Below are 13,626 nucleotides of genomic sequence, written 5' to 3'. Positions count from 1 at the left end.
TTTAGCGTAAGCATTTAGAGCTATAAATTTCCTTCTCAGCACTGTCTTTGCTGCATCCCATACATTTTGGTATGTTGTGTTCTCATTCTCATTAGCCTAAAGATATTTCCTAATTTCGCTTGGGATTTCTTCTTTTACCTATTGGTTGTTTATGAGTGTATTGTTTACTTTCCACTAGTTGTTGAGTTTTCCAATTCTCCCTCTGTCATTCATTTCTAGTTTCATTCCATTGGGGTTGCAGAAGAAACTTTGTATGATTTCAATCTTTTAAAAGTTAGTGAGATTAGTTTTGGAAACTAACATATGGTTTATACTAGAAATGTATCCATGTGCACTTGAGAAGAATGTGTACTTCTCTGTTAGGATGAAGTGTTGATATAACTGTCTACTGTGTCTAATTGCTTTATATTATAGTATTGTTCCTCTATTTCCTTATTGATCTTTTTTAAAATTTATTTTTATTTTTTTTATGCCTCCCCCTTTGAGATGGCTCCCTTACCTGTTTACTTGTTGTTATTTTTTCCTCCTTGTTTTTGCTTGTTTCTACTCACTGTTTGTCTGCTCATTGTTTTTTGCTCATTGTCTGCTTGTTGTCTATTTTTTCTTTAGGAGGCACCAGGAACTGAACCCAGGAACTCCCATGTGGGAAGCAGGCACTCAACTGTTGAGCTACATCTACTTCCTGTTATGCCTTCTTGATTAATTGAAACTTTTATCAATAATATAGTGTCCTTCTTTGTCCCTTTATCAGTTTTGACTTAAAGTCCATTTTAACTGATATTAGTATAGCCACCTCCATTATTTTTATTATTATTATGACTACTATTTGCATGGAATATTTTTCTATCTGTTCACTTCCAGCCTCCTTGTGTCTTTGAATTTTAGATGAGTCTTTTCTATTAGGCATACAGCTAGGTCATTCTTTTTATCCATTATGCCAACCTGTGCCTTTTGACTGGAGAGTCTAGGCCATTTACATTTAAAGTACTACTGATGTTCCAGGACTTACTTTTCCCCATTTACTCTTTAGTTTTTTTTGTAAGTCTTATACCTTCTTTTGTTCCTCAATTCTTCCATTATTGCCAAATGTTTTGTATTTAGTTGATCTTTCAGAATCCTTTTTCATTTCCTTCTGGGCATATTTTCCCCAATATCTTCTATGTTATTACCATGAGGTATACATTTCACATATTAAATCTATAACAAACTCATTTGGTTGATTCCAACTTAACTTCAATAGCATAAACAAACTATGTTTATACATCATGAGTCCAAAGCTATTGAAATTTATCATTACTTTTGATGCATTTACCTTTTAGATCCTGTAGAAAGTAAAGAGTAGAGTATGTCTTTATTTGGGTTTATTCTGTTTGCAGTTTGTAGAGCTTCTTTGATGTATATATTCATGTCTTGTTACATTTGGGAAGTTTTCAGCCATTATTCCTTGAATATTCTCCCTGCCCCTTTCTCTCTTTCTTCTCCTTCTGATACTCTCACAATGCATATATTGGTATATTGGACAGCGCCAGCCGTCTCTCAGGTTCTGTTCACTTTTCTTTATTCTTTTTTTTTTCTTTGAACCATATGAAATTACTTTTTTTGTGGCCCAAAAATCACTTGAATATTGGTAATTTCATATGATTTAACCTAGTATTTATGTTATTCTCAATGATAATAAATGATGTTTATAATAATGGTGACTCTGAAGTTCTCTGAAATAATCCAGTTCTGGGTATAAACTTAGTAGATTTCCAACCTAAGAATACAAGTCTAACTTAATTAGTCAGTTACACATTGTAAATTAGAATCATGGGGCTAAACCATTACTCAGGGCAATTTCTCTGAAAATTTTCTAATTCTTGCATGAATTACAAATAGCTCGTTCTTCAACACAGCAATAGTAATACTACTGTGATTCTGGCTGGATTCTCGTCTGTAACACTGATGGGACAAACCAAACCCACAGGCTGTAACAAGGACTCCCTAATTTAGGGAAGAAGGTGGCTTTGCAGCCCACATTCCTGGGATTCAGGTTACACATTACTCAGTTCTTCTGTCTGGTCACGAAAGCCTGCAATTCCCCAGCCAGGTGCCAGACAGTTTAAACAAGCCCAAGTAGGCGTGCACACACTTCTAGCCCATCTTGCTGGGGCTTGTGCTCTTGCTCAGGCCTGTTTTTGGCTCAGCAGTCGGAGCAAAGCCTTTTGGTTTTTGGCAGTCCTTCAGAGCTCAAGTTGTATCTTTGACTATGACTACCATCCCAAAGGTATTCAATGGAGGCAGGATATTGCAAGCAGCCTGCATGTGGAGAGAAACCTCCTCCACCCACCAGGGGGTTAAAAAAAAAAAAAAAGGAGTCAATTTCAGATCCTAATGGATATATCCCATATGTACTCTTCCTTACATTTGATTTTCTTGAGAATGTGCCTTGGATCAGCTAGTTCTATTCCCCCACTCCCGCCCCTTTTATAATAGTGAGTAAATGATTAGCTGGTAGCTAGCAGAGAGGTCAGTTCTTGTGTAGGTCAACTGTAGTGTCAAATGAAACAGTTTCAGTTGCTTTTGGGTTCTCCAGAATTACGTGAAAATAATAACTGGAATGATGATTCAATCCAGAAGAAAAAGGTTCACATCTTAGAGTCTTATAATTTACCAGGAAAAAAAGTTCAATTTATATACATGTTTTTGTCTCTGAGAATTAGGATAATCAATGACCAGTTTAAGCATATTACCTTAGGGTATAATTATGTGGGGAAGTAGAATGTAAATATGAGTTCAAGGAGAAAAAGGATGAATTTTTAAAAGGTTATATTGTTACAGAAAAGCTCATTCATAGGTTGTTTTTTTAAAATGTATGATGGTGGGTATCAGATTGTTATATTTTGAGTCCATTGGATACATTACAAAAAGTGATTCAAGATTTTATTATAGAATGTCAAAACTTACAAGACACTGAAAATTACCTCCTTTGCAATGACTTAAAGGATGAGAAAAATTTAAAGGTCAAATAAAAAAAGAGTATATCTATATTTAAAACATTTTTCTTACTGGATGCTAGAGTGAAAATATTTGAAGACTACTGCTCTAGACATACGGAATTTCTCCCTCTTTATTCCCGAGACTGACAGCTGCCAATTTCTCCCTTTGGGAAAATGTAAAGATGGTTCCTTAACCTTATGGGAAATCCACATTTCAGGCACTGCTTTATCTCAAATGACCTGGTATCCAGAGGGCTGTAGTGCCCATCAAGGAGATGCTTCTTCATTGCTTTCAAGTAGAAAATTCCATCACCGCTTTCTTTGTGCTAATCTATACCTGTAGCTTCTGCTCTATTTCACTGTCAGAAATCCATCTCTACCATCCTATTGTTTTAGTAGGATAAGTACAGTCCACTAGACGGTAAACTCCATGAGGACAGGGTCACATCTCCTAGGCTCACTATTGTATCCTCAGCACAGTGTCTGGAACACACTGGACACTCAACAAGCTACTGAAATAGAATTAAAAGCAAGAGTGATTTTGTAAGGGAAGTTGTCAATTTTGGACATGCAGAGTTGTTATCTGTGTTATTCAGGTAAAACCCAAGGGTAAGTCTAATAATTCATTCTTTAGAGGATAGCCTTTCTGCTATTTGAAGTTGGCTAAAATCTCTTTTCTCTACATATCTTCCCTGGGTCCATTAAATAATTCTTCCTAAGCAGGTGCCAAGCTTCAGATACATGAGGCCTGGGTTTGATTCCTGGTTCTGACTACTGAACCTAGCAGGTTACTCATCATGTCTTTTCATTTGTTACAACAGAAATAAAACTTGTAACTTGCTGTCTGGAGATAATGCCTGGAAGAACGCCCAGAACAGGGTCTGCCACCGAGTGGGCGGTCAGGAAATGCTAGCTTGGCGATATGGATTATGCTTTCCCTACCTGGTTGCGCCTCTCAGATTGAGCTGCAGTAGCTCAGCTCCACGGCTGGGTAGAGTACAGCAGAGCAGAGCAGAGCAAAGATTCTGGGGGTAGAGGGTGTGTTTATTGTTCGTTGGTGAAAGGAGGCAATGGAACTAAATTAGAACCGAGTAAATTCTACCAAAAAAGGTGGGAGCAGTCAGAAGAAAGCAATACCACAGAAACGCAGGAAGAGGAAAGATGGTCATTTCACTGTTTTATATTACGAGTGATGGCAACCCCGACTCACAGTGGACTAAAGTGAGTTGTCTAAAGCAGGGTTTCTCAACAGCCGCAGTACTCGCATTTTGGGCTGGATAATTCTTTGCTGGTTGTTTGTGGTGGTGATGGGAGTGGCGCTGTCACCTGGCCTCTACCCTCTAGACGCCAGGAGCTCCCGCTTCCACCCATCCCCTCTCAAGTTGTGACAATCAAAAATGTACTCAAACAAATAAAATCGCCCCCGCTTGAGACCCATTGCCCTAAAGAAAGATCCGGAGCCAGTATAGGTGGGACTCAGGTTCCTTTCACCCAAGAGATGATCCAAACTCTGGTGCGATTTACAAAGCGTTCTTATTTCCTCTCAAATGCAAGAGAGGTTGGATGTATGTTATCCTGTATAGAGTGGAAGGTTGGACACCGGAATAGTAACGTAAAAGGGTCGCAAGACGAACGCCGCAGAGACCACAAAGGCCCCCAACGCGTCTCCCGAGCCACGTGAGGCACTCGCAGTGCATGCTGGGGCTTGTAGTTCCCGATGGAACGCGGAGCGCGCCTCCCCCACCGCGACTTCCGCTTTCACCGCCAGGCCAGCGACTCTCCCGGAAGCTGGGGAGGATTAAAGTTTCAACGCTTCCTTTCCCCACCTTTTAGTCCCGCAGATTGCCAATCCAAACAGCCAATAGGCAGCCTGACCGGTGCCTTCCGTTAGATGATTGGCTTAGGGTTTTGCAGTCGCCTGGACGTACTTGCCGGGGATTGGCCGAGCCTTCGGTTTTGAAAATCGTAGATTTCGCCCGCGCTGCTCGGCCCCATTGCTTCTCTGGAGCCTTGAGTCCTGGAGGCTGGGAGCCGAGAGGGGCTGGGCGGGCGGGGGGCTCGGCTAGGGAGCCCGCCGGACTTGGATCGCAGCGGCACTTCGGAGACGCGGGGCAGCCCAGTGAGTGCGCGCCGGTGGCCGGCGGGAGTGGGGGGTGGTCAGCGATTTGTTAACCCTCCCGCCGGCTCCCGGCCGGGGGCGTGACGGCCCCTGCGGCCTGGGAACTTAGGGTGACCTCTTCCAAGTTGCAGGGGAACCTGATTTGGTTCCTGAGCCTGCGCTGAACCCCGCCTTCCACCTAGGCTCCCAGGTTCCAAGAGAATATCCCCGGCTCGTCTCCTCCCTCTCCTCCCCCAGCTGAGCTGCATTTTAAACCAGACGGTTTCTGGAGACCGGTACTGCCCCTTATTTTGTCAGTCCCCGAGTGCGCTCACTGTCAGCAGGTCAGTTCCATCCAGCCACCGCGGACTTGTGGGAGTGTCGAGAGACCAGACTTAGCACCTGTCTTTCAGAAGCTCACAGCTAGAAGGCGGTATAGCGAGCTAGCAGTTCAAGGCACAGTTAAAACCCAGGCTCCACCCCTGACTTCCTGGGTGATTTTGACTTCTCCGTGCCTAAGTTTCCCATCCCTACATGGATATCCTCGAGATCGTGGGGTGCATTAAATGAGATGACGCCCCGCCTGGACTTGGAATGGGACTAAACGGGAGTAGCTATTATGGCTTTAAAAGTTAGCAAGTTGTTGCTTTTTATAGCGGAACTTTGCTTTTAATTTGGTTCCTTAAACAGCTTTCTCTTTTCTGGATTTGGGCTGGGGTTCTGGTACTTTGCCAGACCTGTGCTCTGGAGGCAGAAGAGCTGAGGGGAGCAGGAGGGTTGGCAGGGGGTAGTGCCTTGCCCATGACGTTAGCTGGTTCAGAGCTGAGGTATCTATCCAGAGCGTCTGTGAATCTGCCCATTTGGCCCTACCCAGATTTATGCTGTCCTTAGCATCTAGGAGCAGCGGCTTTGGATGTGGACTCTGCCCTAACTTGTTTCAAATGTGCTCATTTGGTGTCTGTGTCCGTGTGTGTGTGTGTGTGTGTGTGTGTGTGAGTGAGGGGGGCGTGTATCTGTAGGAAGTTCATTGTTTAAGAGCAGGGTAATAGGATTAATTCATTCAACAATCTTTTCCATGTCAGATACTGTCCTGGGCTCTGGGCTTTAAGTGATGAACAAGACTGGAGAAGGATTTGCCCCTGGGGAACAAATGCTTAATGGGCAGAGTCAGGAAGTGCAGATAAACAGTAACCCGAGTGCCCTGCAGAGAATTGAGGTAGAGGAATTAGCTCATGGCTGGGGCTACTTTAGGTTAGTTCCTCCCTTGGGCTGAGATGGGTTCAAAGAACAACGGCAAGAGTTTCCAGAGCAGAGTGAGCAGCCCAGATGCCCCAGGGGAGATCACTCCCCTAGAAGTCTCCTGGGGCTGCAGTCTGGCTTGGTGCAAAGCTCTTCCTTCCTTCCAGGAGCTTCTGTCTTAGGTGGGGAGACTGAGCTTGTGTAGTTCTACTCGGTTTTGAAGGACTAGATCGGGATGGTGGGACACTGCATGGCGTGAGATATGCAGCCCATTATTATTGCTAAGGACCGCTCATGCCTTTATTTATTGTTTCATTCATTCACCCACTTGGGATATTTCTTGAGCCCCTGATATGACTGTAATAGAATGCTCCTTCCTTCTCCTGAGCTGCTACATGATGCTTTCTTAACAAAAATTAAGAGAAAACTGATTTCGTATTTCCTCAGCCCAGTATTTGTAGGCAGGTTTTTAAAAAAATAAGATTTAGCTTATCTGCTCTTCCCATCACTCCACCATCTCTTTCTAGAATGTTTCAGCTCAAGGAGGAGGGTTGCAGGAGGAGGGGGTCTTGGGAGAGGAGCCATCCTCTGGACCCCTTCCTTCTGACTCCTTTGGAATGCAGAACTCCTGCTCACTGGCAGGTTTGGCATTCTTTGGCCTCATGCTGGGGGTCAGGTTGCATATAGGGGCAGTGTGGCAGTGTCTCACCCCTTGCTCATCAGGGCCATCAAGCCCACAGGAGAGTAAGAGCAGGCCCATGTTTGGGCAGGTGGAGTGGTGTCCTGTGTTGGCTGCTGTTTCTCCCTGACCCAGGAAGGCAGTTGGTGGTGCTCTGTCACCTTAAGCCCCAGAGAAGGCCATTTGTCAGGGGGACTGTTGAGATCAGAAATGGCAGGGATGGGTGGAACTAATGGGGATAGCGGTGTTGTGGTGTGTGTGTGTGTGTGTGTATGGGGGCAGTATTTGAAGTGTGTGAGTGGAAGGGCCCTTCTGTTTACAGAAATGAGACTAGGGAAACGGACTTTGGCCCAGTGGTTAGGGCGTCCGTCTACCATATGGGAGGTCCGCGGTTCAAACCCCGGGCCTCCTTGACCCGTGTGGAGCTGGCCATGCGCAGTGGTGATGCGCGCAAGGAGTGCCGTGCCACGCAAGGGTGTCCCCCGCGTGGGGGAGCCCCACGCGCAAGGAGTGCGCCCGTGAGGAAAGCCGCCCAGCGTGAAAAGAAAGTGCAGCCTGCCCAGGAATGGTGCCGCCCACACTACCCGTGCCGCTGACAACAACAGAAGCGGACAAAGAAACAAGACGCAGCAAATAGACACCAAGAACAGACAACCAGGGGAGGGGGGGAAATTAAATAAAAAAAAAAAATAATAAAAAAAAAAAAAGAAATGAGACTAGTGGATTGCCGCTGGAATTCTGCATCTGAGGGGAGTGGCCAGTCCTGGCCCTGGGTGGTTTGAGGTGTCTTGGGGTGGGGGAGGGTGCTGCTGAGCTTGGGAGGAGGCTCCAGCCCCCAGCCCTGAGCCCTTGTGCCTCTTGTCCTTGCCTTCAGCAGATAGAGCCACCATGGGGACGACAGCCCCAGGTCCCATCCACCTGCTGGAGCTGTGCGACCAGAAGCTCCTGGAGTTCATCTGTAATGTGGACAATAAGGACTTGGTCTGGCTTGAGGAGATCGAGGAGGAGGCAGAGCGCATGTTCACCAGGTGAAGCGGGCGGGTGCCGGGGCTGCCTGGGCTGCTGCAGCCTTGGGACACAGCAGCCTGTCAGGGGCCCCTCCTGAGCGCCCAGTGTGGCAGGGATCCGACCTGGTACAATGGGAAGAGGAAGGAGACGTCCAGCCTCTCCTTGGGTTGATGGTCTGTGAGGGTGAGGACACAACTCCCCCTGGCAGCCACGGGAAGAAGAATGGGTGTTCTGTTTTCTCCTCCTCCTGGAACCCCCCACCCTCTTTGCTGGAGCTTTCCTTTTCCCACTGGCCCCTGCCTCAGGCCTGAGTCCCAGGATTCTTCCCCCAGAGTCCCAGTGTCTCCCCCGACTTCCTTCCTGCTTCTGTCAACAGCACTGTGGCATCCCAGAGGGCAGTCCTGCTCTTCCAGGTCTCTCTTTAGGATCCCTCTTCTTGGGATATCCCCCAGACCCTCTGCCCTGTCCCTCCAGGACCTGGGGAGAGGGTGTGTCCTGAGCTTTCTTGATCCTCTGGCTTTGGTTCTGAGGGGCCAGCTGGGCCTCAGGGTAAGGGCCTGGTGGAGGCTCGGCTTGCTCCCCCGCTGAGGCTCCAGGGGGAAGCCCCGGGTGCCAGGCAGGTGACTTGTCACGTGCCCTCTGGGAGCCTGCTGGTCACTAGTGTGGCCTGTCACTGCCAGGAAACCGGGGAGGCTGGGCTGGATGGGAGAGGGGCCAGCGGTTCTCTCAGCTGTGAATGTCACTCTCCTTGTACCACACAGAGAATTCAGCAAAGAACCCGAGCTGATGCCCAAGACACCTTCTCAGAAGAAACAACGGAAGAAAAGACGGGTTTCTTATGCTCAGGATGAAAATAGAGACCCAATTAGGAAGAGGTAGGAGCGGCCAAAGGCCATCACTAGCCAGGAGGGCTGAGGGAGGGATGTCTGTGAAGGCTCCCTACCTGCTGGATGAGTTTGATTCTGCAGGCTTTTACAGAGCCTACCACCAGGGGAGCAACTTCTCCATGCAGGAGCGATGGTGGTGGAGGTGGTGGTGAAGGTGGAGGCGGTGATGGAGGTAGTGGTTGTGGTAGAGGTGGAGGTGGGAGAGGTGGTGATGGAGGTAGTGGTAGTGGTGATAGAGGTGGTGGTGATGGTGGAGATGATGGTGATAGAGGTGGTGGTGATGGTGGAGGTGGTTGTGATAGAGGTGGTGGTGGTGATAGAGGTGGAGGTGGTGGTGATGGAGGTGGTGGTTGTGGTAGAGGTGGAGGTGGGAGAGGTGGTGATGGAGGTAGTGGTAGTGGTGATAGAGGTGGTGGTGATGGTGGAGGTGATGGTGATAGAGGTGGTGGTGATGGTGGAGGTGGTTGTGATAGAGGTGGTGGTGGTGATAGAGGTGGAGGTGGTGGTGATGGAGGTGGTGGTTGTGGTAGAGGTGGAGGTGGGAGAGGTGGTGATGGAGGTAGTGGTAGTGGTGATAGAGGTGGTGGTGATGGTGGAGGTGATGGTGATAGAGGTGGTGGTGATGGTGGAGGTGGTTGTGATAGAGGTGGTGGTGGTGATAGAGGTGGAGGTGGTGGTGATGGAGGTGGTGGTTGTGGTAGAGGTGGAGGTGGGAGAGGTGGTGATGGAGGTAGTGGTAGTGGTGATAGAGGTGGTGGTGGTGGTGGAGGTGATGGTGATAGAGGTGGTGGTGATGGTGGAGGTGGTGGTGGAGGTGGCGATGGAGATGGCAGTGGTGGGGGAAGTGGTGATGGAGATGGTGATTGGTGGAGGTGGTGATGGAGGTAGTGGTAGTGGTAGAGGTGACAGGTGGAGGTGGTGGTGGTAGAGGTGGTGGTGGAGGTGGAGGTGGTGACAGATGTGGAGGTAGTAGTGTGATGGAGATGGTGGTGGTGATGGAAGTGGTATTGGAGGTAGTGATAGTGGTAGAGGTGATAGAGGTGGTGGTGGCGATGGGGGTGGTGGTGATAAAGGTGGTGGGAGAGGTAATAGAGGTGGTGGTGGTGGTGGGAGAGGTAGAGGTGGTGATGGAGATGGAGATGGTGGTGGTGGTGGTGGTGATGGAAGCGGTGGTGGAGGTGGTAATATTATGTGAGTCTTGCTGAGGGGCAGGTTGCCAACAGGGAAACCAAAAACATGGCCTAAGACCCTGGAGTCCAGAGTGTGGCTGTAGCGTGCACAAGCGCATGCTTCCATTGTGTGTGTACGTGTTAGGGGCAGAGGGTGTTTACTTTGGGCCTTGAAGGATGGGAAAGATTTGAAGGATTCTCCCAGAGATTGGTGAAGAGAGAGAATCTGACCTTCCTGGGTGGGAGCGACCAGAGGTGTAGGCCAGGCAGGTTTGTTCCCCAGGACTCTTGCTGCTATGGTTGTTCTAGGTCCTTCAGGAAGGATTGTGGGCTGCAGAGTACTCAGGGAAGAGGCTGGCCCTTGGGGCCAGGCAGTCCTGGGCATACACCCCAGCAGCTGTATATATATGGGTTACTTTTGCCCTTCTTGGAGCCTTAGTTCCTCATGTCTACATGGGTGTAATGGTACCTACCTCTAGGGCCATCCTGTGGACTAAGCGAGGGCAAGTGTCAAGCCTCCAGCAGGGTGCTCTGCACAGTTTGACATCAGTAGTGGGAGCTGTCTGGGGACACTGCTTCATTTGTATGAATTTACTCTTCCTAGCAGTTCTTTGAGGTCTGGGATGTTATCCCCAATTCACAGGTAGGGAGACCGAGGCTCAGAGGGGAGCGACCTCCGACATCACATGGCTGGAGGTGGCAGAGCCTGGGCTAGAACCCAGAGCCTTCACCTCCAAGCCCTCCTGGCCAAGCTGTGGTTTGTGGGAAGACTGGTGCGCTCGCACTCCCATTTCAGGCTGCCTCCCACCCTGCTGGCTGCGGTCTCAGCCTCTGTTCTGCTGCCTTCTCCAGGTTATCCCGCAGAAAGACTAGGAGCAGCCAGCTGAGCTCCCGGCACCTCCGCAGCAAGGACAAGGTGGAGAAGCTGGCCACGGTGGCCGGGGAGAATGGCTCCGTCCCCCGGCGGGTGACCCGGGCTGCGGCGGCGGCTGCCAGTGCAGCCCTGGCTGCTCTCTCACCCACCCCAGAGTCTCCCACGGCCCTGACTAAGAAGCCCAAGAACAGCCCTGCCCAGGACAAGGCGGTCCCCTTGGTGATGGTAGGTGTCCACGAGCGCCAGAGTGCCGAGCAGCACCTCACCCAGCTCCAGGCCGCCCAGGCGCCACCACAGGCTCTGGCCCCAGCCCTGGCTCCAGCCCCAGCCCCTGCCTGCCAGGGCACCCTGACATCAGACGAGGAGTCAACACCCAAGAAGCCTGAGGCTGGGAGATTGGAGTCGGTCACCTTGAGCTCCCTGCTGTCGACACCCCAGGACCCCCAGGGGCGCGGGGTCGGGGCAGGGCGGTCGGCGTCCAAGCTGAGGATTGCGCAGGCCTCTCCGGGCCTGCAGGACTCGCCTGGCTCTCCGGACTCGCCGTGGCGGGAACGGGTGCTGGCGCCCATCCTGCCCCATAACTTCTCGACGCCGACGGACTCCCGCAAGGGCGTGCAGTCGGTGCGGCGCAGCCTGATTGCCCCGTCCTCCCCGGGTCCCCAGGCCTTGCCGGCCCAGAAGCAACCCCTGGTAGCCAAACCGGAGAGCAACGTCCGCAGGTCAAGTAGAAGGATTGCCAAGAAGGCCTCCGAAGAACCGGCCCCCTCCGCCCGCATCATCTGTGAGTCTTGGGGCTCGGTGGTGGGTGGTCCTGGGTACCTGGCTCACCCAGAGGAACCCTGGGGAGGGCCGTCATCTAGCACGGAGCTGTCCAACAGAACCTTCTAGAGTGAGAGGAAAGCCCCATGTCTTTGCTGTCCTCTGTGGGAGCCACTAGCCAGAGGTGATATTGAGCCCTCAATGTGGCTAGTGTGATGGAGGAACTGAAGTTTTAATTTTATTAAATTCTTCTTACATTTAAATAGCCACACGTAGCTAGTGGCCACCGTATTGGGTGGTGCCCATCCAGTCCAGCACTTGTTTGACAAATGGGGAAACTGAGGCCAGGAGGGTTGGCCACAGTGCCCTGCGGTTAATGGCCTCATGGAGGCTGCGTTCCTCTGCAGAGGCCCACTCCACCCTCTCCTTTTAGCAATGCTATTTGGTCTTGGGGTACAGGTGAGAATTCTCCCAGCAAGCCCGTTCGGGGAGACAGGCCTGAGCAGCTGTGAGAGGCAGGAGGAGGGCAGGCGAGGTGACTCTGGAGCTGGATGACCAGGGTGTGAATTCCAGCTCAGCCACTTTCTTTGTGGGCCTCTGTTCCGCATCTGCCCACCGGGGATAGAAGTAGCACCTCCCGGGGTCACTGAGGGTTTCTTTGGTCCATCCACAGAGAGTGCTTAGAGCAGGGCCTGGCATTCGCAAGGGCCTGGAGCTGCCTTTGTTGTTGCCGGATCCCAGTGCAGGGGTGCTTGTCCCAGTGCGGGCAGAGCCCCAGAGGAGAGGCAGCGCCGGCTGTGTGGAGGAGGGGTGGGCTGAGCCGGGAGGGCTTTGAAGGGGGCCTGGGCTTGTGCCAGGTGGAAAAAATGTGGGAAAGTGTATTCCTGACAAAGTGACAGCTTCGAGCTCCCGAGGCATGAGGCAGTAGGTGATGGGTGTCTGGGCCTCAAGTGCCACGTGAGGAACTTGGACTTGAGCCCACAGAAGAACCTCTGCTTGGAAGTTCTTAGAGGGTCCCTGGTTCCATGGGGAAAATGGCCAAAGGAGGGGAGGGAAGGAGGCAGGGAGACCAGGAAGGAGGCTCTTGGAAAGGGTCAGGCTGGAGGACTGGTAGAGGCCGTGAGATGGGTGGCGAGGACGGGCCAGGTCTTAACAACCTGCGTTAAGGTACTAATCAACACCTGCCTGGCGCTTCGCTGTTCAGAAAATAAAAGGTCATTGCATTCGGTCCTCGCAACGGCACTGTTAGCCTGTTAGGATTTCCCCCCTTGACAGAGGAGGAAACTGAGGCTTCAGGAGGCCATGGAATCTGGAAACTAGATGCTGGGGCTGAGCCTCCCATGTTTCGTCCTCTTCTGGAAGGCAGGCTGCTTGGTGAGGAGGTGCTGTGGAAGGCCCGAGGTCGGGGCCTGTCGGGCAGGTGAGGGCACTGCCCGTTGGCAGGTTTCTCCCGGGCCTTGCTGAGTCACTCGCCAGGGGAAGGCATTCGCCTTCCTGCAGTGCCACACAGTCTGTGTTTGGATTCTTGGAAAGGCCTAAGTGGTTTGGATCTGCGCTGGAGATTTTCTGAGGTCAGAATCTGATCCTGGGAGGGGCCGGGCCAGGCGGGTTTGAAGCGCACACCCCAGATCTGCTGCTCTTACGCCATTGGCTTTGCTCTCCCCCGGCCTCTTCCCTGCACACGAGTGAACCTCCGATTCGACTACTGTGAGCTCGCCCGAGCCTGTCTTAACTCCAGGCCCAGTGCTCATCCCCTTTTTGGGGTGGGAGCATGAGGGAAAGGAGGCAGTGAAGCGAGGAGGGGGAGCCCTGGCGTCCACCGATCCTAGCCCTGTCACTTTGGGCATGGCCCTTCTCTGAACCTCGGATCGCCCATCTGTAGAATGGTGATTACACCTTCCTTGAATGCTGGCAAAGCGTCCAACCTAGTGTCCA

General features: G+C 50.8%; 1 protein-coding gene across 4 annotated transcripts in view; it reads left to right on the top strand.

Moving 5' to 3' along the window:
- Window positions 1-4,924: 4,924 nt before the first annotated feature.
- The window catches only part of INCENP (inner centromere protein), a 32,793-nt gene continuing 24,091 nt past the window's right edge, over window positions 4,925-13,626 (top strand). The window contains exons 1-4 of one of the 4 annotated variants that reach the window (XM_058305310.1): window positions 4,925-5,097; window positions 7,872-8,022; window positions 8,764-8,877; window positions 10,911-11,713. In XM_058305310.1, coding sequence (XP_058161293.1) covers window positions 7,883-8,022; window positions 8,764-8,877; window positions 10,911-11,713 — 1,057 coding nt within the window. In that variant the 5' untranslated portion in view covers window positions 4,925-5,097; window positions 7,872-7,882. Of the gene's footprint in view, window positions 5,098-7,868; window positions 8,023-8,763; window positions 8,878-10,910; window positions 11,714-13,626 lie in introns of all 4 variants that reach the window. The other 3 variants (XM_058305309.1, XM_012521386.3, XM_012521384.3) reach the window with 3 other exon arrangements.

Source organism: Dasypus novemcinctus, chromosome 10 (genome assembly GCF_030445035.2).
Source record: "Dasypus novemcinctus isolate mDasNov1 chromosome 10, mDasNov1.1.hap2, whole genome shotgun sequence".
Lineage (NCBI taxonomy): Eukaryota > Metazoa > Chordata > Mammalia > Cingulata > Dasypodidae > Dasypus > Dasypus novemcinctus.
The sequence above is the reverse complement of the archived record's forward strand: the minus strand, read 5'-3'. Positions and strand labels throughout refer to the sequence as shown.